Raw genomic sequence first — 25,248 nt, 5'->3', positions numbered from 1 at the left:
AAAGGTTTTAGACAATTCTAGTAAAAAAAAAGTAGTCTTTAAAAAAATAGAAATAATAAAAGTGCAGCTGTGTCAAAATTTGTAACAAGTTCAAAATTAGAAAATAAATAAAAGTGCCACTTTGCAATATTTTAAAAAGAAGAAAAGAATATAAATCCATTTGGCAAGACATGTCTATTTATCCCTGCATTAGTGGCTCAAAAGTCATGTTCAATGTTCAGCTGGGATCTGTACTTTGTTTCCAGTGAAGCAACAGCTGAAAAGCCCATCTCCGAGATATGATGTGGCAAAGGGAAGAAGAATGCACTCTGCCTTTAGTTAAAAACGTGATTTATTTTTTTTAAGAGATAAAATAGACATAACATACTGTGTTTGATATGGGATTACAATGATGGGTAGTGTATAGTGTATAAGATATAAACGAATGATTAATTATTTTAATATTCCTTTGTTCTGATCAGAGTATGTGAGCGGAGAGCGCATTTCTGAATATTCCTCCGCTCGCTCATTTCGCTCAGGGTCGCGCGCTCAACACAGAATGGCTGCTGGTTCGAGAATATGTGGAATAAGGGCTGCCTCCGACTAAAGTTTTTTTTTTTCTAGTCGACTAGTAGTTGCTCATTTAAGCCATTAGTGAACAAATCGCCCCTTTATATTAATTTAATTACTTAAATAGGCTATACAGGATAATGAGCATTATATTGCCGCACTCAAGCGCACGACCGCACGCATAAAGCTTGCCACAAAGAACCGGCAAAAGTAATGATTATGAATGTGTAAAAAATAGCAAGGAGACATTTAATTGTTTATTAATAAACTGGTGTTTTCGGTGTCGCTGCAAAGATGAAGTTGACGATGCGGACTCGCGAACGAATAAACATATAAAGGCATAAAACGGAAAATTTCCTCCCGTTTGTAGGAGACCTGTCACGTCTGTCACACCAGTGGGGCGCGCCCCACACTTTGAGAACCGCTGGATTATACTGAAACTAAAAGTATGTCCATAAATCATCCCGCGTTTCCGACCACCAAGCCCGTTTATTGGCTTCGCTGCCATGGTCCTTCGAAGAGTGGTGAGTGACTAGCAGCAGCCGCCGCAGGTGTGGTGTTGTTGTGTGGAATCTAGTGCGCGTCATGGCGGTAGCCGGGTGGTGGGCGCAGTGTTGGGGAAAGTTACTTTTAAAAGTAATGCATTACAATATTGCGTTACTCCCCAAAAAAGTAACTAAGTACGTTACTTAGTTACTTTTTATGGAAAGTAATGCGTTACATTACTTTTGCGTTACTTTTTCTCACCTGCATGGGCTTGTTTGTTTGTTTTATAATAACAGCTAAAACAATCTATTTTTGCCAATTGTTAAGGCCATTTCACATCAAAAGTTAAATGAATAAGCCTAAGGCTGAAGGAAATGCATATTTACTACTGTACAGTAGAGGGCGCCGCTCAAACAAACCTTTCAGCTGCTGCTGTTCTTGATTAAATAACAATAGGATACAGGAGAAGGAAGTTCAACACTCTTATTTCTAAACCTAATCTAAAGTCATTTTTGCTTATTAGTATGGTTGAATTAGATCATTGTAGGTCACCAGCAAAGACATTGGTTAATAAAGTGACATTAAATACATAAAGTATATTTGTGTAATTCAACAGTTAATTATAAAACTTTTGCACACAATTCTGAGATTGCATTTGACTGTTTTTATTCATTTTGAGGAATACTGAATGTTTTTGTGCAAGTGAGATGAGTAAATGCATGTTCAATGCAAATGCACACAACACCTCACTTTATTTCTCTCAACATGGGGACAGGAGAGCTGTCAGTCAGTAAATGTGAAAAAGTAACTAGCGTTACTTATTTGAAAAAGTAACTCAGATATTTTGTTGTAAATTGAAAAAGTAATGCGTTACTTTACTAGTTACTTGAAAAAGTAATCTGATTACGTAACTCAAGTTACTTGTAATAAGTTACCCCCAACACTGGGTGGGCGTACCCAAAACAAGGATTATTTTTTACAGTCTATGGATGGGAAGCGGCAGCATTGCTGATACTTTTTATTTATTTTTTATTTATTTTGTTGTTGCTCAAAACAAACAGATTTCTGGCAAAATAGGTAGAAATGACATGCACTGTGAACGTCAGACTTATAATCATTTTCGTTCCGTCTCGTCTTGCAACCCATTCTCACCCCCAGGGCGTCAAAAACTGAAGCATGGTCAAGTGCCTTCCGCGTCACAATGAAGACGTCGAAGGTACCCCTAGGCGTCACGTAGTTGACGATCAAGGAACTCCATTGATTTCAACGGCTTGCCTTATGCGTCAGATTAACACGCAAAAGACACATTTAGCCTGGTATAGTAGACCCTACGTCATCGCAATTTTCTAAAGCTCGGGTAAGAAATAAATAGGCCTATTAAATTGATATTTTTCTATAGCCAAGTTTCTATAGCTACATACATTTATGTTTTGTTGTCTATAAATCCTCTTTTTTTTTTAAATATTATCTGTAAAGACTTTTATCTGGAAGCTCCAGCAGCTCCAAAGTGTTAAAATCATGTTAAAATCCATGACACATGTGTATACATATATTTGCGTTTTATATTGCATAATTAAATGATTGTGTAGGCCTACTGTGTATACTTCTGACCTGTTTCTTATTGTAAAAATAAATAAAAATGAAATAATAAAACACACTCACATTTATATTTATAATGCTTAATGTATTTTTTTTTTTACTGCTATTTGGTCTTTAGGCTATTTTTACATTTGATGCCTGGGACATTAATAAATTAATTATCAGCTCGCTATTAATCTTATCTGTAGAATATTATCACGTGTATTATCGATATTACGTCCTTTTACTGGTGTTCTTATGTTGGCCAATCAAAACATAACTCTTACACAAAATCAACAGGGTATTTTTAAGGAGTAAAATTATAATTGTTGGTTTATTAAGACATTTAAAATATTGTATTTTAAAAAATAAAAATAAATTAAACGAAGCAATGCCACCAATAAAGTTTTTTTTTCTTTTTTTTCTGGCATCTTCTCGCGGCAAATCCTGTCGCCACTCGCGCTTTCCAATGCTACACCTCGTCTTTGCGTCTTTGCACGGTAGGTTCTGGTACAGGAATGACATAATTTAGATAAAAAATGTCAGATTCTGGAATCATTGTACTTTTTGGTGCATTATGTTCACACGTCTATCAAGGTTGTTATATGTCAGGGTATATATATATATATATATATATAAATATATATATATATATATATATAGATAGATAGATAGATAGATAGATAGATAGATATATTATTTATTATTTATTTATTAATAATATAAGCAATATCCAAAACCTATTGACGGGTGCTAATGATACCTGATACTATGGTGCTATGTATATAACGTTAGTGCTTATGGTACCAATGAGGCCTACATCAATTTCAAGTGTTAGCATGTTAGCTAATACTTTATAATTTGAGGTTTATCAGATACTTTATGACCTGAGATTTGTGTCAGACTGCCATAATAGACAAGTTAACTCTTATGAATAAGAATGTTAATTCTTCGACTAAACAGAAAATAAGATTAGGTTAAAACTATAATAACTTGTCATTAAAACATTTTATTCATTTAGATAACCTAAAATATCAGTACTATTTACAGTCAATGATATGTGAACATTAAATAATGTTATTTTTTTAATATTTTTCTTTGTTTTTCCATAGGCTATATAACGAACCCAACAGCACTTTTAAGAGCTTATCTATCTATCTATCTATCTATCTATCTGTCTATCTATCTATCTATCCATCTATCCATCTATCCATCTTATCTATCTGTCTATCTCTGTTTTGATCTGTGTAACAATATTTCTCTATCCGTCGAGTGTCTATATACATTCACATGATGAACTTTGAGTTAGAAGAGCTGAGAAACACTGATGAGCTCCTTGAAAACTTACAAGCTCAAGAGGTAAGAGCAAGCTCAAGAGTTATCGTACAAGCATTGAGTTTAGTACATTTTCTTAAAATTGTCCTGTTGATTTTATATTAAGTCACAATCAATAATAATTTCACCATGACTGTTACTTTATTGGTCAATAGTATGCAGTAAATAACCCTAACAAGACATTAAGGGATATTTCTTGAATTGTTGGCTAGTCATTTGTTATGCTCTTAGGGAAGACTGGGCAAAAGCAATGTGCAGCCTCTACCCTCACCCCTTACTGTTCAATGGAGAAAGAGGGACAGCCAAGGGGAAATAATTTACAAATATCCAAGAGCCAGAAGGGTAACTGTAGAACGTAAGTACAGTATAAGGTACTCACTGTATATATGTATATATACAGTATATATACAGAATCCATACTCCATATATGCTCTGTATATATATACACATATATATATATATATATATATATATATATATATATATATATATATATATATATATATATATATATATATATATATATGTGTGTGTGAATCCATACTCCATATATGCTTAATTGTTTGCTCTGCAATATTGAACATTATGTAAAATTGTAGATTATTATGTAAAAAAGAAGAGACCACAATGAACTTTCTGGTAATGTTTAGCTACATGAAAATTATGTTGTGTGTACAGTATGTGTATCTCTTTGTGTGTTTATTTCTTTCTCACAAATTTTTAGCTGGTCCACTTGTTATGGAAGATGACTTGAATGGTGGCCCTGCGAATGCCTCTGAGACAACTGGTATACACTGAAGCAACATATTGATTTGTGTTTGATATTTAAATATACTTTTTTATATAGATGTGAATAAATCCATCATTAGACTTTTAAGTGCATACACAGTTATATACTTTTAGATGTAAATCTTTTAAATATATTTATTAATTTGACTTAGATACCATTCTTGAAGAGCTAAAGAGGCTGTTGAACACTGAGGAAGGTGATGCTAATGTTATGCCAATTCAAGATCATCAACCTCGGGTCTGCATCCAATGACTGGGCCATTAGAACTGAAATGAGGGAGGAGAGATGGAAAGAAGCTAGATCTTCACTTGTGGAGAACATTTTGAAAGGAGAGGATGCAAGTTCCTCATCCTGCCAACAGTGCAGATCAAATGCATCTATTGTGCGCTGTAGGGACTGTCTCCCTTACCCTTACCTCTGTGCAGGCTGTGATGAGAAAAGACATGGTAGCTTCTTTGTTCTCCATAATCGGGATTCTCTTTTCTCAGGTTTTGTACAACCTTTACCTCCATCCACAGGATTCTGCCAGGAAGCTGGTCACATTTCTGTTAAACATTTTGGTAAGATAATGTTATGCTTAGTTGTATTATTGTTGTTTTATTGTGCTCTTAATATATCATGTTTTTAAATATATCTTCTTTGTTGCACAGTTCGACTGCTGCCTGTAGAAATACCTGCCCATATTTTTGATTGCAGTAATGGGACAGTCCTTGTTTCTTCAGGCAGGCCCATGACCCTCATCACTATGAATGGAAAGGAAGATGTTTGCATCATATTTTTTCTAATATTTATTACCATTTCCTTATTGTCTTATAATTTCATGTAGCTTGTTTTACTCCTTTAGGCCGTTACAACCTAAGCATGCCTCATTTGTCCTGTGCTTCGTGTGGACATTCACGAGAGACGTCTTTGTCAGAACTTCAGAGGAGTGGTTACTGGCCTGGCAACATTCCTGCAAGTTTGCTGTTCACAACAGATGTGCTTGTCTCATTTCAAGAGATGAAAATGGCATCACCAGGGATGTCTTTTCAAGCATTTGTTAAAATGCTTGATGAGAAAACAATTCTCTTTGGTAGAGTATGTAGGGTATGGACCAATCAGACACATACTAATTATTCATTATATACAAAGGTTTATGAAACTCCTCACACTGCCCAAATGAACAAAGACAAGGGCAGAAACAAAGGAGATTTTACGACCTCCGAGGAATGTGGCCACATACTCGAGAGAGACTATGAAACAGAAACCCTCTTTAAAACAGACTTTGCTGCATTAATCATAGACTAACTGATCTATAAATGAACATGCATAAAACTGTGAAAGAAACAGTGTAAATGGTTTACTGTCTCGTGTACTATTAGGTATATATTATGGTATGTATCCTGGTATACAACCAACTAACGATCAATATAACCTCACCTGTATCATGCCTTCTACCTAATTAATCCTCATTTAATGACTCACACTTTGATGTACATCACCTTCTTCTAGAATGCAGTGTGGATGTGTTATAGCTATTTGAGCATTAATGAAGGTATAATCATGCTAGGGACAAAGATCCGTAAATCAACTAAGAGCCACTTTCCCTCTCAGACATGTCCCCTTTCTGATTGGTCGAGTTCAACCCTTAGGGGAGGATCTTTTCCAGGCCTTATTAGAGACAGTCCACATGTGACCGCCCTCTCTTAGTTCTTTCATCCAGCCGCAACACTGTTCTGGTGTTACTGGGGAACCCCCTCCCCCTCCACGGGGTCCCCAGGGCCCAGCAGGCCTCGATTCCAACCATATATTGGCTCAGGCAGGAGAGAGATGACTCTCTCACAAAGAACCAAGGACAATCTCAAGAGTTTTGGAACAAAGACTCCAACCAACAACGACTCAAATCACCCATCCTTCCGACTTCCTCACTTCTCCTGGGTGCTCGGCATGGCCTCAACAGAGTCCCAGGCCTTGCCCAAACCAGCCATGCGTTCCTGGAGAAAGAGAACGCTCAACCAACTTCCACTTGACACTGCCGGAACCATCAACGACTTCAATTTTCAACAACTTCAAGAATTGTTCCCATTACAAATGCAAGTATTCAATTCAATGAAATGTGAAAATGAAATTCTGATGGTTCTTCTCATAGACCCTCTTCCGGTTTCCAATTTCATCCTATCACTAACCTATTTATATATTCATGTGTGTATGTTGTTTAGTTTATTTATATTCATATAAATATCTATATTTAGTTAATAAAACTTGTACATAATATGTATTTGGTTCTGTTTTGTTTGCAATACAAGTCACTTTACGATCACGGTTTTTGCTACTGGCTCAAATTACTGTACAGGCGAAGAAATAATTATTCTTCTGTGGCCATGGAAGATACCCTTTATTAGAATAAATTAATAATCAAAAGAGTTCGTTGGAAGAACTGATTAATTGATTGTAATATTAATTCAGCCACATCAAGTTAATCCAATTAACTGACCCAAATATTTATAATTAATAATAACAAGATATTATTGATTATTAATATTTCCAAAAATCTGAGTTCCTTACAAGTAAGTATTTTATTTGTTTTTTAAATTAGTTTTATTAACCACTGGCAAGTTAAATAACTATTTTCTTTTAAAGTAGTAGAAACCTTTTCATTTTCATTCAGTGAAAATTTTATACAATATGATTCTCAATTCAGCTATATAACCAAGAAAATGGTTTCTTTCTCAATATGAAAATGATTGCTTCTCTGTAGACTATGCTGACTTTGTATGGCAATGATCTTTACACTAGCCTTAACTGATGTTAAACAGACTACCCTTTATGACTATCTTTTTAACCCTTTGGAGATTCGTTTAAAAGAATATGAGTACTTTCAATACTACATATAATCAAACATGGTCTACCCAGTAAAACACCAGTATTACATGTGATTCATTTTGCAGAGTGGCAAAATATCAGCCAATGTCTTTAGCTGCAGTTTTAATGAATGGGTTGAAGCAAGATATGCAGTGGAAAAGATGTGCCAGGAGGAGTTTTTCACTTGTCCAGCATGCACTCCAGACATGCTAGCTGTATGTGTTGATGGAAATCGGAAACACTATCGGTTTAAAAACACAGCAAGGTACTTTTATTTTTTTTAATTTTTTTTTTAATTAAAGTGATTTTCTTAATTTTGAATGATGTGTTTATACGTTCTGAATGTGTTTCTTGATAGCACAGAGAAAAGGGGATTACTTGACCATGTTTTTATACAGAGTGATGTGGAGGTGTCTGACTTTGTGGACTTTGTCCGCAAAAACTATGATCATGTAAGTATTATGATTTATTTTGGCAGATATTACTGGATAATTTAATTTACAGCTTTTCTCAAACAATTTTACACATTCCTTAAACTAAATGTATTGCTTAGAAAAGAATTAAAAAACATGCTGCCATCTGACAACATGCTATGTGCATTTTACATTATGACTACTTCAGATATTTGTGTTCATTGTTTTAAAATTAGCTTGGATTGAAGCAGTTGGAGATTGTGTAGTTTTTTAAAGAACATAATATAACGGTTAAACTCAGTCAATATGTACAAAACATGGTGAGATGGATTTGTTTGTTTGAGGATTTGTTTGTTTGAAGCATTAATCATTTTTGAGAAATCTGTAAACTCATTTTACAAAAGCTAAAGTGAATGTTCTGTAAATATTGAATCTTTTTTGTTGATCAGGTGTAATGTCCTGTGACTGTCACAATTAGAGTGGTCTATTTAGCATCTCTTTTGAGCTTTTTTTTAAATGTTTATAATTTATATGATCTAGGTGTCGGGAAGAGGATTGTGTGGTGCATCACAATGGACAGCAGCAAAAGAATTGGCCAAGAAATCAAGCAGCAAACTGGATGAGGAGGGATTAGAGATTGCTGTCTGTCGCCATGGCATTCTCCTTGTGGCCTTAAACATGTTCCGAGGGGAAATTTTTGCTTACCCCCTTTTTCTACAGAAAAAACTTGCAGAAATGTCACAAGGGAGCATCAAATTCTTCTGTTCAGATGTAGCCTGCAAATACTTCCCATATCTCCAACGTGTGTCTGAACAGTGCCCCGAGCTGCAGTCTTTACTGGACATGCATCCTTTTCTGTCTGTGATGCATGCCAAAGCACACTCTTGGAAATGTGAGGTATATTGCCATTTGTTTTAAGTATGTATTAAGAAGAAGAAATGCAGGAATTTTGAGTGGATTGATTTTGTCAAATTTAAAAACTTGTTAGGTCAAGTACAGTGGGGCCTACCAGGAAGGAGCTGGGTCAACTATTGGTGAGGAAGTGGAGCAGGTGAACAGCTTCCTATCTAGAATTGCTATTACAAGCAAATACATGTCAAAATCAGGTTTGTTGAATTAGGTATGATTAATTCATGACTTTTGTTACCTCATAAAATATTCTTATATTTATGTTATAGAGAGAACAGACATGATTACAATGCAAGCCATGTCCTGGAATAAGCGAGGGGTCCTCAATTTGGGACAAGCTCTAGTTAACAGATATATAAAGGTATAACTTTCTTCTCAGTCACATATTGCAGTTCGGATTTTTAGGTTTTACTAATTTATTCCTATCTAAATTAAAGGTGTAAAAAGAAAGCAATTTCTGAAGAAAAAAACCTATTTTTTTTTGTTGAAAGTGGATCAGACCGAGCACCACAACACTCGAATTCAATCAGTAGTAGGGGCCTTGTCCACTCATGATGGGGGAGAAGAGAATGAGAGAAGAAGAGAATGAGAGAAAGAGGGAGGGAGACATTACAAAAGAAGGCAATATCACTGGGAAAAGAGCAATGAAGGAAGGAGCTTGTTTGAGTTGATTTTAAATATCCAGTGTTTCTCAGAAATTGCTTACTGCACCTGTAAATGCAGGACTTTTTAAAGTTGACTTTGTATTGTGTAGACTCAGAAGGCTCTTCAAGTGCAGAAACACCTTGGAGGCATTGAAGACAGAGCTATCACTTCATGATGATAATGTTCATCAGTGGGTTTCAGATGTACAGCAATGGGCAGAAGGTATAGTTTTGATTTGCTTTGTTATTATTCTTATTATTGGCAGGTAATACATAAAGCTGTTTTTATGTATTTTCTTGTGTAGAAAATGACCAACACGGGAGTGGTGATGCGAGAAGGTTGCAAGAAGAAATAGAGGGACTAACAGTCAGCATTAAAAGGCGTACACAGCGTCTGTACAGTCAAACAGGTGAAACACAAACATTGGGAATTTACCATGTTATTTTTTAACTATTATATTATTATATGTCACATTGCATGTGCATATTTTTTGTAGCTAAAAAAAGTGCTATAATGCCTAACATTTTTATTTTATTTTATTCAGATAGCAACAAGCGGCGCCATTCTTTGCGTCTCAGAAGGAGTGAGGAGAAGAAGAAGCTAGCGGCTGCCGTGGAAGAATACAACAGCATAGCAGACCCATCCCAGCAGCTTGGCTCAGTCGAAAACTTCTTTACAGCTGAGACTGTTGCTTGGCCATGGCAAATCCCTTGCAGTACTGGTATGTTCTATATAACAGGGAAATTCAATTATGTTCCCAGAGAGCCACAACCAGCAGAGTTCAGTTCCAACCCCAGGGATTAGAGTTCTCCGTCGCTACGACGGATTTCCGTTAATTGCAGCGAGTCTATGACGGATTTCCTTCAATTGCAGGGTTCCCGTCTGTCCTTAATGTTCCTTAATGTCCTAAATTCACTTTTCATAATTTTAAGGCCGTAAATAGGCTTTCATTTCTCAAATAGTGTGATAAATGTCTTAATTTTAGTTTGAATAGGTTAAATTAAGGAAAGATTAGGTGTATTCACCCTGCTGAGGGGGATGTGATAAAGCCTGGATTGGAGCGAAAGCACGTTCCTCTCTCCACTCTAAGTATTCTGTAATCACTTCGCTTATTGTCCAGTCCGGGTTTTCAATTCCCGCTCACGGAAAAACTGCTCCGTGTTCACTCCATAGACAGTATAAGGTTCACTCAATTAATCTTTTTGGATATTATTATTAATAAAAAATATTATTATTATATAATATTATTAATCATTAAAAACTGACATTTAACAAACAGAGACAGGGTTGTATCGTTTTATTTTATTATGCATGTTCACATACAGTAAAGAGAATGCATAGTAATTATATATATATAAATATATATATATATATATATATATATAAAGAATATTTTATATATTTTAGAATATATAACATTACACAACCCTGTCTCTTTTTGTTAAATGTCAGTTTTAATGATCAATAATATCCAGTATAAAAGTATAAGTAGCCTAATAGGTAGGCTATAAGAAGCTATACAATGAGAAATAAATCAAACAATTCAGTCAAACATAAGTCAGCTCTCTAATAGGCTACAAAGTTAAAGTTAAATAGCCTAAATATATAAAGTTCTGAAACTTCACTTTGCCCTCAGCCAAAACGATTTGCCATGGAGCAAACTATATATTAATTTAGTTTAGCATTGTTTGGTCTTATAAGATAAATAAAAACATGTACTGAAAAGTTATGTAGATGGTTGATTATTTGTCAAGCTAATTAAATTTTTTTCATAGATTAAAATAGCTTTTAAAATACGCAAACTGGCAATATTAAAGCGGTTTAAAACATCTCCCCTTAAAACGTTATTGGTCCCGACTATTTAAATAAAGTTAAAGGAATATGACTTGGCCAGAAAAAAATTTCAGTCAGAAGAATTTTTTTCACTTTAATCACTGCAACCCTAATCAAACACATCTGCCTGTAATAATCAAGCAATCCTGAAGACCTTGACCAGGAAAAAAATTTAATAGCCCTATTCTGTAAAACAACTCTGTCACTGTTTTTATGAGCAGGTACTGTATATAGTGACTCTTTTGTTAACCTTATTTCAGAATTGGCTCCATTTCTCACCAAGAGGAAGGTGTTTGACAAGGTGTTGGCAGTCAGACGCCATCAGGAAGAGAGAAGTCTAATTTGTAAGGAGATGAAACAGCACTGGATGGTCCTGACACACAAGATGTCCAAATTCGAAGCACTGATTAATGAGATAAGTTCAAAATGTATGTCTTTAAACATTCATTTATTTGCGCTTGTATATATTGCACTGTATTTTTTCTTAATGTATACTTTTGTTTTTCAGCTCTTTTTCCAACACTGTCTGACACTGCATGCAAAGGTCTCCTGTGCATCGTTCGAAAGAAACATTATGAACTTAGGCATTTAATGCAGTTGGTAAAGGCAGGCTATGTGAAAATTTTCAGCCAACAAGATTTGGTGTCTGAAGAAGAGAAGCTTGAACAGGAAGAAGACTTGCAAGAGGAAGGGCTCTCAGAAAGTGACAACAGCTCAGATGATGAACATTATTTTCCTTAATAAGGCACATTTTGGTCACGATTTTTCTGTCTGAGACAGAATTTGCAAAACCTTGAAGATTCCTCTGAAGATTTTACTTCTCCTACGACCGACCACGACCACTTCAATACAAGTCATTACCAAAATTAACATTACAGATTTATTTGTCAAGTCAAGTCATCCTCATTTATATAGTGCTTTTAACAATTTAGATTGTTTCAAAGCAGCTTTACAGAGATAAACTTAATATAATTTAAGGTAAAAGAGATTGGTTTGGTTTTATAGCGGTCCTTGAATAATGTTATTATCCAGCTAAAGTTAGTTTTGATTGATTCACTTTTAAATGATCATTTGTTATTAAATTAGGGGCCGCTAAGATGACACCGTTCTCTCTAAACAGACTTTAAACGCGAACCTGTGATAAATGCTGATTTGTAGCCACCATCTCAATCCTGCTGTAATGCAGATCGCTGTCACCGAACGTCATTGATTAATGATGTAAAACTCAGGGGACTATTATAAATCGTACAGTGTGCACCCAGCTTTAGAATAAATTACACAATTCTGTTAGCGCAAAATGCTAAATACAAAGATAATTCTACATGATTGGGAATGTGAATCAGACTTTGCCTTTAAATGTCAAATAGAGCTATTAGATCAGAAGGCTTGTTTGTTGTCTGTTGGTGTTCATTGTGTCAACTGTTCTGTAACTGCTTGATGCAAGTGTGTCTTTGTGTGAACAATAACCTTATAAATTCCACATGGCTAATTTCACATCTAACAAAACTATATTGATGATTAAGATCAATTGAGCTGTCTACACATAAAAGATTCAGTTATGCAGTTTACATTCAGTGTGCATATTTTGACACTTTACAGTTACTCAAGGCACATATTGTGTAACCGGGTGAGAAATAGGAACTTTAGAACCGGGATTTGTTGCATGGGGGAGCGACTTCCGGTGTAACACCAGGCCGGTTCCGGTGACATGTCATGGCCGCCGGCATTGACGAGCGCCAGCTGCGGACACCAATCAGGCCGTTATCAGTGAGCACATGCGGGAAGAGGGATATATAAGGAGAAGTTTGAAGACATGGGGTGTGGTTCTTGGTGCTTAGTTTTCACGTTGGGTTCCCCTTGGCGTTCTTGTCAGCAGACAACAGAAAGCAGCAACCGCAGCGAATATAAAGTGTGGGGATGTTTGTGCATTGAAGACGGGTGAGTGATTGACACATGGGACTGAGAGGACAGAGTGATTAAGGGCCGCACTGAGGATCTATGCTGTTATCAAGGAGAGAAGTTAAGTGCACTTTTCATCAACGTACGAAAGGGTGATGTTATGAATACCTACCAAGAACATTTTTGAATACTGACTTGTGCTGGCAGTGTGTGGTGTTTCTCTCATTGTGAGTCTCAGAGATCCAAAGAAGAACTGGGCTTTATTGGATCTTTCTTGAAACCTGATACCCTCATGCGAAAAGCCATCTGTGGAGTGTCTGTGAAGTTGTGTCCAGGTTCCGGAATCATCCTTCTGAAGTGAGTCTGCTGACTACTGTGTTCCATCTGTTGACGTTCTGTGAACTGAGAGATCCCGTGAATCATCCTTCTAAGTGAGTCTGCTGATTGCTGTGTTCGATCTGCTGTGTTCAATCTGCTGTCGTTCTGTGAACTGAGAGATACTGTAAATCATCATTCTGAAGTGAGTCTGCTGACTACTGTGTTCTATCTGCTGTCGTTCTGTGAACGGAGAGACCCTGTGAATCATCCTTCTGAAGTGAGTCTGCTGACTGCCGTGTTCTATCTGCTGTCGTTCTGTGAACGGAGAGATCCTGTGAATCATCCTTCTGAAGTGAATCTGCTGACTGCTGTGTTCGATCTGCTGTGTTCAATCTGCTTTCGTTCTGTGAACTGAGAGATACTGTGAATCATCATTCTGAAGTGAGTCTGCTGACTACTGTGTTCAATCTGCTGTCATTCTGAGAACGGAGAGATCCTGTGGATCATCCTTCCGAAGTGAGTCTGCTGACTGCTGTGTTCAATCTGCTGTCGTTCTGTGAACTGAGAGATACTGTAAATCATCATTCTGAAGTGAGTCTGCTGACTACTGTGTTCAATCTGCTGTCATTCTGTGAACTGAGAGATACTGTGAATCATCCTTCTGAAGTGAATCTGCTGACTGCTGTGTTCGATCTGCTGTGTTCAATCTGCTGTCGTTCTGTGAACTGAGAGATACTGTGAATCATCATTCTGAAGTGAGTCTGCTGACTGCTGTGTTCAATCTGCTGTCATTCTGAGAACGGAGAGATCCTGTGAATCATCCTTCTGAAGTGAGTCTGCTGACTGCCGTGTTCTATCTGCTGTCGTTCTGTGAACGGAGAGATCCTGTGAATCATCCTTCTGAAGTGAATCTGCTGACTGCTGTGTTCGATCTGCTGTGTTCAATCTGCTGTCGTTCTGTGAACGGAGAGATCCTGCGAATCATCCTTCTGAAGGAGAAGCTGCTGACTGTTGCGCTCGATCTGCAGCTATTCTACGAGCTGGGACATCCGGGAGTGAAGAAAAGGAACCCAAAGTCATTCCGTTGCTGTTTTAAGTGTTATTAATTAATAAATAAAAAGAAGAGTTTTTTTACATTGCTTGCTGTCTTGCCTGATTGGTGCCTTGGTGTCGGCTCCTCCGGAGTGTGGTTATCAACCCTTGGCTTTGGGAAACGGTTACATATTGTACTTGTCCAAATGAAATAAAATGTACTCCAAAAATGTATACAATACTCAAAACAAACTGGTATATTCACACATAGTTTTATAATCCTAGATAGAATGAATGTGTTCTGGTATGTAAAGCACTTTGGCCAACATGTGGTGTTTTTAAATGTGTTATACAAATAAATGTGGATTGATTGATTGAGCTCTTTTTTTCAATTATTGATTTATTTAAAAAACTACATACAATTTCCATGACTCTTACTGAGACAATCTTTTTTTTAGTCCCATCAATGACATTTGGGACAAAACACCAAAATATTATCATTGCACATACTTAGGCAAGGCAAGTTTATTTATATAGCACATTTCATACACAATGGTAATCCAAAGTGCTTTACATAGAAGAAATTAAAATAATCAAAAGAAATCAGAATAATTAAAACAGTTTAGAATAAAAGATAAAATACAGAAATAATCAAATGAAATCAGAATAATTAAAACATAAAATAAAATACAGTGCAAACAGTCGGACGAACAGTGGCACAGTGCTCATTCAGAAAATGCAAAGTAAAACAGATTTGAATGTGACTACTGTAGGAGCACATCTGATCTCTTCTGGAAGCTGGTTCCAGCTGCGGCTGGCATACTTAGTAACGTGTTAATTAAATATGCCAAAGTTCAGTGACATGGATGGAAGGATGAGCAGTGCATTACAAGAGGCTCAAGTGCTATATTGCTAAAAAGACAATCAAGGCACAACTTCAATTCAACATAGACCCTTTACTCAATTATAAGCAAGATTATGCAAAGTACTGATGCCCAACAATTAAAGAGGACATTGTATTCTTGTTCTTGTTCCACAGGCCAAAGTCATTGCTCGAGAAATAAATGGAGAAGCTCATTCCATAGGCCCTTCTGCTATAACTATGAATTGGATAATAATTTGTTGGCTGTAGCCTAGTAATATATATATATATATATATATATATATATATATATATATATATATTTTTTTTTTTTTACAACATTTCTGTCAAATATTTCTGTATTTTATCAGATAGTCCCATTATACCCATCAACAACTAATATAAGCATGATGTAAGTATAGAAAAGGGTGGAAAGAGAAAATACAGTATTCAAATATAAATGTGATTCAACTCAGTTCGTTGTCCATGATTAAGACTGCATTTATGCATGTATGTATGTAAGGTAATATATGTGTATGTTAATGCGCATGTTTTACTGTCCTTACACCCCAAGGGCCCATAGCGCTCTCCGAAAGAGCAAAAAAGGGCATATTTCAAATGAATGTAAGTCTAACTATTTATGCTATGCTTACCTAATAATGCTGGACAAAGTTTTCAGACATGGAAAGGTGGTATAAAGGCGTTTAAAAAAGGGCTCACAGTAAAATCACAGAGCTCCTCTGCTGTTTTACGGATATCACTCAGCATGACATCGAAGACCTTCTAAGATGAAGCCCTCCACCTGTGATCTGGACCCTTTTCCCTCAGCCCTGATAAAAAGTCATTCCTCTGCAATAAGTTCCATGATCACCAACATCATTAATCAGTCTCTCCGATCTGGCCAAGTCCCTAAGTCTCTGAAAACTGTGGTCATTAAGCCAATACTCAAAAAGCCCTGCCTTAACCCCGAAGTACCTGCCAACTACCGCCCCATCTCCAACCTCCCTTTCTTGTCAAAGGTGCTGGAAAAGGTAGTTTCTGCTCAGCTCCACAATCATCTCGCAACAAACAGTCTTTATGAAAAGTTCCAGTCTGGTTTTCGCTCTGGCCACAGTACGGAAACTGCCTTGGTCAGGGTCACTAATGACCTGCTGATGACGGCTGTTGCTGGCTCTCCATCACTCCTCATCCTTCTCGATCTCACCGCAAGATTTGACACCGTGGACCACCATATTATTTTACACCGCCTCCACTCCTCCATTGGACTCTCTGATATTGCGCTGGCCTGGTTTACATCATATCTCACGGACAGAACTGAGTATGTAGCCCCTGCCTGGATTCAACCTGCCTGGAGGAGGTAAAGACGTGGATGGCGGCTAACTTTCTGCAACTCAACAGCTTAAAAACGGAAGCCATTCTTGTTGGCACTCCGCACCAGACCCGGTCATCCACCATCACCTGCATCACCTTCTCTGGTCATGATATCCAACTCTCACCCTCAGTCACAAACCTTGGTGTTAGAATGGACCCTCACTTGACCTTTGAGGCCCATATTAAACATCTTTGTAAAACCTCTTTCTTTCATCTCAGGAACATTGCAAAACTCTGTCCAATGCTCACTTTCCCCGATGCCGAAAAACTTGTCCATGCCTTTGTTTCCTCCAGGCTGGACTATTGCAATGCACTCCATATCGGGATCCCAAGCAAGAACATCAAGCAGCTCCAGTACATCCAGAACTGTGCGGCTAGGATCCTGATGGGCGTGCGGAAGTACCACCATATTACACCCATCCTTAAATTGCTCCATTGGCTTCCTGTCCAGTACAGGATTGAATTCAAAGTTTCCCTTCTGTCCCATCAGTGCCTCCATGGCACTGCTCCACCAGGTCATTGAATTGATGTAAAGTGCGTTATAAATAAAAAGTATTATTATTATTATTATAAAATAACAAATTTTGGGCTAAAATATGTCATTGAGGTTTGCACAATGAACACATTTAGGCATGCCTTTGTTCATTAAACATACTATTTATTTCATTTAGTTAATAAACGTTTTAAACTACATTACCCATACACCTCAGTCATTCAATTGATGCAGCAGGAAAACATGGTGCTGCTATTTGTAGTTCATTGAAGTGTATAGTCATGCTTAGGGTTAGGATCTCTGTAAATGAGTAATTTATCTCAACATTGCAACACCCCATTGTTAACTTAACGTATTATTGACGTAATAATAACAGCAAAACAGGAATCGTTTTGAAAGCCATACTAGCCTATGGCTTTAAGACCTCAACAGGTCCAAATGCAGTGAAAACCCAGATTTAAAAAGAAATGATCCATTGAGTAAGAGGTGGCAAGGTTGAAATCAGAACAAGATAAAGCTGCTGGAATGTAAATTTGCGATAACACCGCGGAAAATACATTTAGGTAGTATATTTGACACTGGAGACACTTAATTGTCCATGTAGATGAGAATGTTAATGTTTATTTGTCTGTCTGTGTTGCCATGCAATGGAATGGCCATCCGTTTGGGTTGTTTCCTAAGATACTGGCATTGACTCCCGCACCTTACCTTACTATGTGTGTGTTTTTTTGTTTTGTTTTTACAGCATTGAGCATTGTAGCCAATCACATCCATATATGTTGTGCCCATCACCGCAATGGCCAATCTGAGGTTTTTACGTTAGACTCCTCGGAATCACACATTAAAGGATATTATTGTGTATTGTAAAAACAATGTTAACAAAGGTCTCGAATATATCGTTAATTTATTAAATACTGCTGGCAAAATGTTAAATACATAAAACAAGAATATGTAAATTCACTTATTCAAGTTACAATAAAGAACACGTATCAATTCAATAACATTTACCAGATGATCGTGTAAAGTTTTAATAATGTACAGCCTTTGTAACACCCAGGTAAAAATATTACTCCAAAATGGAATTCCAGGGGGAAAAAAGACACTCACAGTACCAATGTTTGATAATTTATTTAACATTAATTACCATAAAAGTGATTTTTAAAGTGAAAAGCAATCAATCGATTGTTAGATTTATTAGAAAACAGTAAAGAAACAGTTACATGCAATAAAAGTAGAAAAGAAAACAAGAACAACAAACAAACACAGTAACTTAACCAAGAACAGGTACAAAAACTTTACACTAAACTTTATTCTGGGAAGAAAAGATTGTAGGGCTCCCAGGTGTCCGTCCATTTCATCCCACTGCAAAACAGTAAAAAAAAACTGATCATATACAATTATCGTAGTGCACTCTTATACATGCTTTATGTGATACATACCATCCTGAACAAGGCTTCCATCTCACTTTGACCTCTCCGACACCCTTTAAGAAACATAAGCAACATTAACACACACACACACACACACACACACACACACACACACACACACACACACACACACACACACACACACACACACACACACACACACACACACACACACACACACACACTTCTGACAAACATTTACAAAATATGAGTTCATTCTTACTTCCTTTGACATCCTCCTCCTTATGATCTTGTCATATGGAAATGTTTTTAATGTGGGATGTACTTGGCATTCTACAACAGAAAAATATTAAAGGATATAATATATCATTATGAAATGTTTACACTCATGATATATCAACAGTTCAGTAAGCAATTCTTAATAAATACAATGCATAAATATATCTGTTTAAAGTTCCAGCTGAACTGGGTGTCCTTGCAATGGGCTGGTCACCTGAAACTCTAAAAATGGACTGAAATTAGACCATCTGAAGCACAGTTTGCGTTGAATTGGTTGTGTGGTTTGTTAATAGTGGTGCAGTGAGAGATGCAGTGAGAGGTGCAGTGAGAGGTGCAGTGAGAGGTGCAGAGGTGCAGTGAGAGGTGCAGAGGTGCAGTGAGAGGTGCAGAGGTGCAGTGAGAGGTGCAGAGGTGCAGTGAGAGATGCAGTGAGAGGTGCAGTGAGAGGTGCAGTGAGAGGTGCAGAGGTGCAGTGAGAGGTGCAGTGAGAGATGCAGTGAGAGGTGCAGTGAGAGGTGCAGAGGTGCAGTGAGAGATGCAGTGAGAGGTGCAGTGAGAGGTGCAGTGAGAGGTGCAGTGAGAGGTGTAGTGAGAGATGCAGTGAGAGGTGCAGTGAGAGATGCAGTGAGAGGTGCAGTGAGAGATGCAGTGAGAGGTGCAGTGAGAGATGCAGTGAGAGGTGCAGGTGCAGTGAGAGATGCAGTGAGAGGTGCAGTGAGAGGTGCAGTGAGAGATGCAGTGAGAGGTGCAGAGGTGCAGTGAGAGGTGCAGTGAGAGATGCAGTGAGAGGTGCAGGTGCAGTGAGAGATGCAGTGAGAGGTGCAGGTGCAGTGAGAGTTGCAGTGAGAGATGCAGTGAGAGGGTGGGGGAAAATGGTGTAGGAGGAGGAGTGGGGAAAGAAGAGGTAGGAGGAAGAAGGGTGATGTAAGAGGAGGTAGGATGAGGAAGGTTGGAGGAAGTAGATGGAGGAGGAGGAGGAAGGGTGTAGAAAGAGGAGGACGGAGGAGGAAGGTTAGAGGAAGAAGATGGAAGAGGAGGAAGAAGGGTGTAGAAAGAGGAGGAAGGAGGAATGCTGGAGGAGGAAGATGGAGGAGGAGGAAGGGTGTCAAAAGAGGAGGAAGGAGGAGGAAGGCTGGAGGAAGAAGATGGAGGAGGAGGATGAGGAAGGCTGGAGGAAGAAGATGGAGGAAGGCTGGAGGAAGAAGATGGAAGAGGAGGAAGAAGGGTGTATAAAGAGGAGGAAGGAGGAAGGCTGGAGGAAGAAGATGGAGGAGGAAAGGTGTAGAAAGAAGATGGAGGAGGAAGGCTGGAGGAAGAAGATGGAGGAGGAGGAAGGCTGGAGGAAGAAGATGGAGGAGAAGGAGGAAGGGTGTAGAAAGAGGAGAAAGAAGGAGGAAGGGAGGTGGAAGAAGATAGAGGAGGATGAGGAAGGCTGGTGGAAGAAGATGGAGGAGGAGGATGAGGAAGGCTGGAGGAAGAAGATGGAGGAGGAGGAGGAGGAAGGCTGGAGGAAGAAGATGGAGGAGGAGGATGAGGAAGGCTGGAGGAAGAAGATGGAGGAGGAGGATGAGGAAGGCTTGAGGAAGAAGATGGAGGAGGAGGATGAGGAAGGCTGGAGGAAGAAGATGGAGGAGGAAGGGAGGAAGTCTGGTGCTGGCAGACAGTTTCAGCAGTACTGGTGTGGGTTTGAATCCTCTGGTAATCTATGAGATTTTTTTTGAAAGAAAATTAAAAAACATTTCTTTGAATTTTGCATGTTTAGATCATATGAACGAAAAACTTACTTTTAATAAAACATTCATAAAGGCTAGTCATCCTTTCAAAGATGGTTTGATTTGGTCCAACTGCAAATGGACCCATTGAAGTGATGACTTCAGCCACAAACCCATTTTTATTCTCTTTAGAAATTAAGAGAATTGGCTCATAGCCAAGTATATCCAATTTCTTGACCTGTAAAACAAATGCACAGACAGTCAATAAATATCTATGTATTCATAATGGTAAGCAGGGACTTATCAGACAATTCTGTAGCAAATCAACTGGATTATCAAAGTAAAAAAGAAAGGTGTCTAAATGTTTAATTGAGAAATGTAGCAACTCATAATGTAATAACTGCAGAAAATGTAAAAACTGCACATAATGAAATAAATATTACATATTGAAATAAAATGTTCATGATGTAATAATTTTCTCAAAATGTAATAAAATCTTGAGCTCATAATAACTATTTTTACATTTTGAGAAATATATTAAATTATAAACTTACCAAAACAAATAATATTTTCATTACTGTAATAACTTTTAAAACATAAAAATATTAGTATCACCTTACAGTACATTTAAAAAATCTAAATCCAGTCTTAAACTGCCTGCAAAATGCAACATTGAAATATTCATGCAATTGTTATTACATATGTTTATTTAACAAAAAACATTTGTATTCCTTGTTTTTTTTTTGTGTGTGTGTGTGTGTGTGTGTGTGTGTGTGTGTGTGTGTGTGTGTGTGTGTGTGTGTGTGTGTGTGTGTGTGTGTGTGTGTGTGTGTGTGTGTGTGTGTGTGTGTGTGTTTTTTTGATTGTGTGTGTGTGTACATCATGTAACACAGAGCACAATTTAAGCAAGCATTTATTCACTTTAATACAAGTTACAGCAAAACAAAGCCTGAATGTACATCAGAGGGTATGTTGAAAAATACAGTACAATTTAAAATCATGTACAGTGGTTATAAAAAGTGTTGCATTTTGCAGGTAGTTTAAGACTGGATTTAGATTTTTAAAATGTACTGTAAGGGAATACTAATATTATGTTTTAAAAGCTATTACAGTAATGAAAATATGATATGCTTTGGTACATTTCTCAAACTGTAAAAATTGTTATTACATTACGAGCTCAGGATTTCATTACGTTTTGAGAAAATGATTACAGTATGAACATTTTATTACAACCATTATGAGTGACTACAAGTAAGAAAAAAAAAATATATATATATGATTTTTTTTAAATTAACAGATTTTTACTATTTAATTATTCAGTTTTATATATACAGGTCCTTCTCAAAAAATTAGCATATTGTGATAAAGTTCATTATTTTCCATAATGTAATGATAAAAATTTAACTTTCATATATTTTAGATTCATTGCACACCAACTGAAATATTTCAGGTCTTTTATTGTTTTAATACTGTTGATTTTGGCATACAGTTCATGAAAACCCAAAATTCCTATCTCAAAAAATTAGCATATCATGAAAATGGTCTCCAAACGAGCTATTAACCTAATCATCTGAATCAACTAATTAACTCTAAACACCTGCAAAAGATTCCTGAGGCTTTTAAAAACTCCCAGGCTGTTTCATTACTCAAAACCGCAATCATGGGTAAGACTGCCGAACTGACTGCTGTCCAGAAGGCCATCATTGACACCCTCAAGCAAGAGGGTAAGACACAGAAAGAAATTTCTGAACAAATAGGCTGTTCCCAGAGTGCTGTATCAAGGCACCTGAGTGGGAAGTCTGTGGGAAGGAAAAAGTGTGGCAAAAAAACGCTGCACAACGAGAAGAGGTGAGGTGCCAGGTCGTGCTGAAAAATTTTAGGAACTAGGAACTATGTTTAATTTGATTAAAATTACGTATAGCCTTTTCAAGGGTATACGTAATTTTAGCCTTTTCAAGGCTAAAATATATAATATATATATATATATAAAATATATATATAAAAAAATATATATATATAAATTTTTATATATATATATATAAAAATATATATATAAAATATATACACGTATAGCCTTTTCAAGAGTACGCATAAAACGTTCAGCCTCTGCATTAGCCTGAGGCCAGAGTGGAGTTATCTTCCTATGTCTGAAGCCTAGATATGTTGCGAAATCTGCAAATTCTGAGCTTTGGAAGGGTGGACCATTATCTGTTTTGACCTCCAGCGGAATACCCAGTGTCGAGAATATTTTGTCTAGTTTAGGAATTAAACTAGTTCCTAAATTAATTTTGGAAAACTGTATTTTGCACAGTTTAAATCCAGTTTTGAAAAGAACCTGGCTCCATTGAGCGATTGTATTACGTCATCTACTGTAGGTGTGAGATGTCTTTCTCGTTCGATGGCTTGATTTGGTGTCCTCATGTCCACACAAATGCGCACCGCTTCTGGGTCTTTTGGCTTTGGAAGAGGAACAATTGGAGAAACCCATGGAGTGGGCCCATTCACTTTTTCGATGATGTCAAGTCCCTCTAAACGTTGTAATTCAGCTTCTATTCGCTTCCTGATATGGAACGGTACTCTTCTGTGAGGTTGCGTGACTGGAGGAACGTCTTTCTTTATGCACAGCTTGACTTGAAAGTCTTTTAATTTTCCCATCCCACAAAAGAGATCACCATACTCAGTGAGGAGATCACCTATTGCATTCATCTCCGTCTGGTTTGAGGTTGTCATAGGCTGTAGTGACTGCACTGGCTGCTCTGGAGCTGTGTGGAGGGTGTTAGCAACTTTGATTAGTCCCAATTGACTGGCAGTGTCATAGCCAAGTAAACTGCCGTTACTGCCTTGAAGTACTTGGAAAGTTGCGTTTGTGAATCGTGATTTGGATTCCACCAGTGAGGTGAATTTTCCCAGGGTAGGCAGTGGGGTGCTTGAACCATGCGGAAAGATGGGAACTGTGCATTTAGTGAGTGAGGGCTTGTGTCTCAGTCTCTGATAAGTTGCTTCATCAATGATATTTACAGTTGCCCCAGAATCAAGCATCACTTGTATCTTACATTCACTAACCTTTATCTTTGCATGTGGGAGATTCGTTTTTGGTCGGGTAACTGTGTATACATATTCCTCCGAGGACTCTGCGTCTGCGGTACCTACTGCTTGGGATGTAGTGCTGCTGCTTCCACTGGTCTGTACACAGTGCACTTCATGTCTGCCTCTGATGCGGTTTTGTGGCCATTTAGAGCGACAACATTTGGCAAAATGTCCTTGTTTTCCACAAGCGTTGCATCTTTTCCCCCGTGCTGGGCATACCATTCCCTCAAGGTGTGGAAATGTACCGGAGCAGTTGTAGCATCTTTTCTTTCCCGCCCCTCTTCCCATTTCAACAGCCATAACGTTTTCCCGTGGATTTTCTTGTGCTTCACCTTGTTGTATTTGTTCCATCCCTGATGCTTGAATCTCAGCAAGTGCTATGGTTCTGCCGAGTGACAGGAGTCCCGTCAATGTCATCTCTGGTTTCTGTAGTGCTTGACGCCGCAATTTATTGCACGTGCACGTTTGAATGATCATAGTTTTAATCTCTCTTTCAACATCCAAAAAATCACATGTTGCTGCTAAGTGCCGTAGCCTTACATGATATGAGTCAAGTGTTTCCCCTGCTAGTTGTTTAGCTTGTCTGAATTTGTAAGTCTCATAGGCGATGTTGATTTTAGGGGAAAAGTACTCACTTAGCTTGTCTTTTGCGCATTTGTAGTCCTTTGCTTCTCCGGTGTCAGAAAGTGTGTCAAAAATGTCCTGTACACTATCCCCAGCATAATGCAAAAGCATTGCACGTTTCCTTGTATCATCTTTTATATCCAAAGCAACTATGAAGTTTTCAAAGCGCTGTAACCATTTCTTCCAGCGGATGGAGGAGTTTTGATCGTCAGTGATATCAAAAGCAGGGAATGACGGCAGTGCAGCTTCCATTTTGAGAAGAGGAGGGTAAAATGAAATCCTCGTCGCCAGTGTAAAGTTTTTGAATATGACTGACACAGCAAAGTAGCTTTCAGACCTTTTTAATGAACTTCTCAATCTCCGTTACAATTCTTTCCTTTCCTTGTCAACACTCCTTTTCTTCTTTTCTGAATCCCGCCGCTGCATCCGCAGACTCAACTCAACTATATAACTCTAACGCCCCCTTGTGGACTCGATAAACAATGTCTGCTTACAAACTAAAACACATCACATGTGGACATAATATAACAACGTCACATGTTATAAACCGTAAACATTACATATACCAGGCTAAATGTGCCTTTTGCGTGTTAATCTGACGCATAAGGCAAGCCGTTGAAATCAATGGAGTTCCTTGATCGTCAACTACGTGACGCCTAGGGGTACCTTCGACGTCTTCATTGTGACGCGGAAGGCACTTGACCATGCTTCAGTTTTTGACGCCCTGGGGGTGAGAATGGGTTGCGTCTTGTCAACGAAAACTCGAAAACGTCTCGTCATGTTTTAGTCACCTTGGAGCCA

At 37.7% G+C, this 25,248-nt stretch overlaps 1 protein-coding gene and 2 long non-coding RNA genes across 3 annotated transcripts; 2 read left to right on the top strand and 1 right to left on the bottom strand.

Moving 5' to 3' along the window:
* The first annotated feature begins 7,725 nt into the window (after positions 1-7,725).
* Positions 7,726-9,099, top strand: LOC143697111 (uncharacterized). The gene is made up of 3 exons (XR_013186178.1): positions 7,726-7,844; positions 8,533-8,889; positions 8,981-9,099. It is a non-coding gene; the product is annotated as an uncharacterized LOC143697111 (long non-coding RNA).
* Positions 9,100-9,455: 356 nt separating this feature from the next.
* Positions 9,456-12,120, top strand: LOC143697094 (uncharacterized). Its single transcript, XM_077194021.1, has 6 exons — positions 9,456-9,522; positions 9,625-9,768; positions 9,851-9,955; positions 10,091-10,267; positions 11,640-11,807; positions 11,888-12,120. The coding sequence occupies exons 1-6, from the start codon at positions 9,456-9,458 to the stop codon at positions 12,118-12,120; spliced, it is 894 nt and encodes a 297-aa protein (XP_077050136.1).
* Positions 12,121-18,536: 6,416 nt separating this feature from the next.
* On the bottom strand, positions 18,537-20,898 carry LOC143697002 (uncharacterized). Its single transcript, XR_013186118.1, has 4 exons — positions 20,809-20,898; positions 19,008-19,078; positions 18,794-18,837; positions 18,537-18,716 (listed from the first exon to the last, which is right to left on the bottom strand). It is a non-coding gene; the product is annotated as an uncharacterized LOC143697002 (long non-coding RNA).
* Between the last annotated feature and the right edge of the window lie 4,350 nt (positions 20,899-25,248).

The sequence above is a fragment of the Siphateles boraxobius genome, unplaced genomic scaffold, assembly GCF_051911475.1.
Source record: "Siphateles boraxobius isolate OS27281-9 unplaced genomic scaffold, OSU_SipBor_1 31, whole genome shotgun sequence".
In the NCBI taxonomy this organism is placed as follows: Eukaryota; Metazoa; Chordata; class Actinopteri; order Cypriniformes; family Leuciscidae; genus Siphateles; species Siphateles boraxobius.
This window is presented reverse-complemented; position numbering and strand designations above follow the sequence as displayed.

Coding starts and splice junctions, on each gene's coding strand:
- LOC143697094 (XM_077194021.1), top strand. CDS start 9,456: ATGGGGGAGAAGAGAATGAGAGAAGAAGAGAATGAGAGAAAGAGGGAG. Junction 9,769..9,850: donor TGTACAGCAATGGGCAGAAG/GTATAGTTTTGA, acceptor TTTCTTGTGTAG/AAAATGACCAACACGGGAGT. Junction 9,956..10,090: donor GCGTCTGTACAGTCAAACAG/GTGAAACACAAA, acceptor TATTTTATTCAG/ATAGCAACAAGCGGCGCCAT.